Source organism: Malurus melanocephalus, unplaced genomic scaffold (assembly GCF_030028575.1).
Source record: "Malurus melanocephalus ecotype Western Australia unplaced genomic scaffold, MMel_1.1 scaffold_1270, whole genome shotgun sequence".
NCBI lineage: Eukaryota > Metazoa > Chordata > Aves > Passeriformes > Maluridae > Malurus > Malurus melanocephalus.
This window is the reverse complement of record NW_026624502.1, coordinates 9228-13857: the sequence shown is the minus strand read 5'-3', so window position 1 is coordinate 13857 and position 4630 is coordinate 9228. Positions and strand designations below refer to the sequence as shown.

General features: G+C 49.2%; 2 protein-coding genes across 2 annotated transcripts in view; both read right to left on the bottom strand.

The window, feature by feature from the left end:
• SIPA1L3 (signal induced proliferation associated 1 like 3) overlaps positions 1-3662 on the bottom strand; it is a gene marked incomplete at its 3' end in the record, with an annotated part of 19045 nt that extends 15383 nt beyond the window's left edge. The window contains exon 1 of the mRNA XM_057387605.1: positions 3318-3662. The remainder of the gene's footprint in view (positions 1-3317) is intronic.
• Positions 1-4630, bottom strand: part of PPP5C (protein phosphatase 5 catalytic subunit) — a 15420-nt gene that overhangs the window by 5471 nt on the left and 5319 nt on the right. Inside the window, 1 exon segment of the mRNA XM_057387599.1 lies at positions 3318-3565. Coding sequence (XP_057243582.1) covers positions 3318-3565 — 248 coding nt within the window.

Here is a 4630-nt window from a genome sequence, read left to right as displayed (position 1 = left end):
GTGGAATGGGAGCAAAACAATTCCTTCCCTCTGGATGAGCCCAATTTGGAGGAAAATCCAGTGGAAAATGGGAAAAATCACCAAATTCTGGGATTTTTCCATCGAAACACAGCTGAATTTTTGGGGGTTTTGGAGGCATCCCAAGCAAATCCTCACTTTTTGGAATACCCAGATCCCTGAATCCCTCCACATTCCCAGGATAAACAAAATCCAGGAGCTCCAGAGGCAAAATTCGGGATGAAGAAAGCGGGAAAAGGTTAAAACAACTCCCAAGGGATCGATTCTGCTCCTTTAAAAACCCCAAAATTGGGATTTTTCAGCCCCAAAATTGGGATTTTGAAGGCCAATCCCGATTTTCCCGAAGCGGGAATTTACAGAAGCTGAATCCAGCCCTTCCCACTCCGGAAGGGAGGGATGATTTTAATAATTAACTCCAAGTTTTTTGATAAATCCAAGGAATTTTTAACTCTTTCCACGCCCCGCAGAGCCCTGAGGAGGAGAAAGCGCGGCCCCACCTCATCGTAATTAAAACTTAACGAGCTCTAAATGAGGTTTAATTATTCACAAATCCCTGCTGGATTGTTTTCCCATTTTCCCATGTTAAAAAAATCATTTCAGGATTTTTTTTGGGGGGGGAAAGCCCCCCAAAAAATGGGAATGGAGCTGTGGGAAAGAGGGAAAACAACCCCAAAAGCGGCAAAAAGGGGACGAAATGAAGGAATTAATTAATTAAAGAGTTGAGGACTTCGGAATTAATTAATGAGCGATTAAAAAAGGATAATCCTAATTGACGAGGAACGGGAATGTTGTGAGAAAAGAGGGAAAAAAGGGGAAAAAAAAAAAAGGTGGAAAAACAGGGATAAAGCCGGGCCCTGCTGCGACTTTTATCTGATGGCGCCGGCTTAATTAACGCTAATTAAACAAAAGCTCTTGTCAACATTCCCAAATCCAAGCAAATTCCCACTTGCCTGAACTCCAGGGATGCCGAGGCCGCCGGGAGAACGCTCCAGAGGGGGAAAAAAGCCCCAAAATCCCGGGATTTTTCCCCAAAGGAGAGGCCGGAGCTCGTTAACTGGCGCTCATTAGCGAAGGCTCCGCCCCCTCCTTATTAATTTGGCTCCTTCGTTAGGGATTCCCAGAGAATTCCCAAAGAATTCCCAGCTCCGGAGGAGGAAGAGGAGGGTTCTGAGCAGGAACTCCCAAAATTCCGGCAAAATTCTGGGTTTAAAGGGGGGAAAAATGAAGGAGAAAATTAAAATTTGAAGTTTTTTTTCTTCCGTGAGTTTTTTCCAGGATTCTCCAAAAAAATCGAGGGGAGTGGGAGGGGTTTTGGTGTTTTGTCCTGAAAAAATTTGGGAATGGGGGGGTGGGAATGAGGGATGAGTCCCTAAAATCCCCCCAAAATTGGAAATAAGGAATGATTCGCAAAATAAAGAATAAATCTCTAAAATTTTAGAAATAATTCCCATAATTAAGAAATAAATTATCGAAATTAAAGATTAAAACTCTAAAAATAAGAACTAAGTTGCCACAAATATAAGAAGTGCTCCTAAAAATGAGAAACAAGTCCCAAAAAACAAGAAATAACCCCCAAAACCCATGAAATAATCCCTAAAAACAAGAAGTAACTCCCAAAAGCTAAAAATAAATCCCTAAAAGGAAAAAAATTTCTAAAATTAAGAAATAAACCCAGAAAATAAAAAAAAAATCCCCAAAAATACAAAATAAATCCTGTCAAATGAATTTAACTTTCAAAAATAAGAAATGAACTCCCCAAAATTAAAATTAAGCTCCCTAAAATAATAAATAACCTGCCAAAAAAAAAGCCCTAAAAATAAACTGACCCCCAAAACAACAAATAACTCCAAAAAAACCCAAATAACCCTGCCAAAAAAAAAACAAATCAACCCCTAAATTAACAAATAAATCCCCCCAAAAATCTTCACAATTCCCAAAAGTAAAACCAAAAAATATAAAATAATTCCCAAAAAATCCCAACCCAGCCCCCCCAAATGGGGTCAGGGGGCTCTGGGGGCCCCTTGGGAGCCTCCTCCCGTAATTAGGTCAGGCCAAGAGTTCGTTAACGAGGGATTAATTAAAGAGGGGATGGTGACGGGTCCAAGGGACAGAATCCGCTCCGGATTTTGGGGGGGGGAAAAGCGGGAAAAGGGGATGGGAATGTGAGAAAAAGCAGAAAAAAAATGGAAAAAAAGGAAAAAAAGGGAAAAGGGACTCCCCAAAAAAACCACCTCAGGCTCATTTGCATAAATATCCCCTTGTTAATTAGGGGTGGGTTCATTAAGAGGGGGGGTGGGTCAGGTTTGGGGGGTCTTGGGGTCATTTTTGGGATTTTTTTGAGGGGGAGGCTGCAGATTTGGGGGTTTTCTCATGTGTAAATTAATTTTAAATGCGTTTCTATGTTTACTTGGGAGTTTTCCAGGTGGTTTAGGGCAATTTTGAGATTTTTGGGAAGAGTCTGAATTTATTTAGGGGTTTCAAGGATTTCAGGGGTTTTGGGTGATTTTTGGGAGATGTTTGGGTGATTTTAGGTGGGGTTTCAACCCCACCTGAGCCTGAGGGTGTCAAATCTCCGGTGAAAGAATAAATAAATATTAATTAAAAGTCTCATCATTTAACAAGAATTATTAATTTGGGGCGGTCATTAAAGCCTTCGCATGGCATTTTAGGGATTTTTACTGAAAAATGTCAAAAAAAAACAGGGGGAAAAAATCAAAATATTCCCCACTTTCCCAGGGGTGAGGGATTAAGGGACTCTCCCCAAGATGGAATTGAGGAGGGGGCAAAAAAAGCTTTCTCCAAAATCCAGGACCCCCCCAAATTCATCAGAACCAACAGCAGAGCCCTCAGAGACCCCAAGCACTTCCCGAAAAACACAATTTTCCCCCTCAAAACAAAACCCCTGAGCCCCCCAAAACCCCATAAATCACAGTTTCTCCTTAAAATACAACCCCAGAGCACCGGAGGGCCCACAAATCCTCCTTAAATCATAATTTCCTCCTCAAAATACATTTTGCGAGCCCCTCCCCTCCCTCAGGGACTCTCCCCCCGGAACTACAACTCCCGGCAGCGCCCGCCGGGCACCGGGAAAAAAAGCCCCGGGGGAGATCCCCGAGGGTTCCGGACCCTCTCCCACCGCCTCTTTTCAAGGCCTAAACCCTTTTTCAGGCCTTAAAACCGAGCTTTACCCGACTGTGGCGGAAGCGGCAGCGCGGAGGGTCCCCCCCACCGACCGCCCCCGCGCCCGGCGGGGGTCTGAGGGCTGAGGTGGAGGGGGTGGGGGTGGGGTTGTCACTCACCGGCGGCGCGAGCGCTGCGGCCAATGGGGGGGGGCGCGGCGGAAGCGGCGCGAGCGCTCGGGCCAATGGCGGGGGGGCGGCGCGAGCGCTCCGGCCAATGACGGGGGGGGCCGGGGGTTCGGTTCCCGGTGCGGCGGAAAGGCCCGAGCGAGGCCCGGAGCGCGGCCGAAGTGGAGGGGCGGGGCCTGGGAGAGGCGGGAAGACCGCCGGACGGCCAGGGGGCGCTGTGGCTTCATGAGAGGGAGCGTCTTAAAGGCGCAGCGATTTTGAGGGAGAAATTGGGGACCCCTCGTATACTGGGGAGACCCCACACTGGTGATCTCCCCCGATCTGGGGCGCCTCTACAAACTGCAGAAGGCTCCATAAACTGGGACCTCATCCAAAGAGGCGCCCCCCTCAACTGGGATCCGCAAAACTAGGTATCTCCCCTCATCTGCATACGGCTCCGGCTGAACCAATCAGCGACCACCTCAATGTTTCGCGCATTTAATCAGAAGTGACGTCGTGCCCACCCCACAAGTCCCGCCCACCTGGCAGCGCGGCCAATAAGAGAGGAAAGCGGGCAGGTTCATTTGCATACGCGGCAGAGGGGCGGGGCCGAGTTAGTTTGTGTGGAGGGAGTTAATTTGCATGGAGGTCGGGCTTATTTGCGTATAGCGCGGGTTCATTTGCATACAAGGCGCATCCCGTGGTGGTTCCCAAGAGGGTGGGACCCCCCAGGTTACCCCTGGGCCCCCCTAGAACCTCCCCATATCCCAGGCGACCCCAAAACCTCCCCCAGCCCCCTCAGGACTCCCCCATAAATCCCAGGTGAGGATTTGGGTGTCTCCGGGTTGAGTTTGCGGGCTCAAGGACGGGTCCCCACCCTCCACCCCCTTAGCCATGGCAACAGCCCGGGGGGGGGGGTGATCTCCAAGGCAACCGTCACTATGGCGACAGCACCCCCTAGCGTTCGCATCTCCACGGCAACGGCAATGGCCCCCCCCAGCGGTCAGGAGTGATTTCCCAAACTAATTCCTCATGACTTTCAATTAACTTTATTGAACGTGATTAATTCATTATAGAGATGGTAAAACCGCACGAGGGGCGGAGGGGGGAGGGGAGGGGTCCCGTGCTGCCCCTCCCCCCTCCTCCCCCCATTCTTGCACCTATTGCTCGTTTTTTGGGGGGAGGGCAGGGGGGAGGGGCAGTGCCAGCAGAGGGACCCTCCCCTCCCCCATTTCCAGCCCCACTTCCAAACCCCCCTCCACCCCCCTCCCACCCCAAACCGGGAGTACTGGGGGGGTGGGGGAGGGGAATAAATACAATCTTCC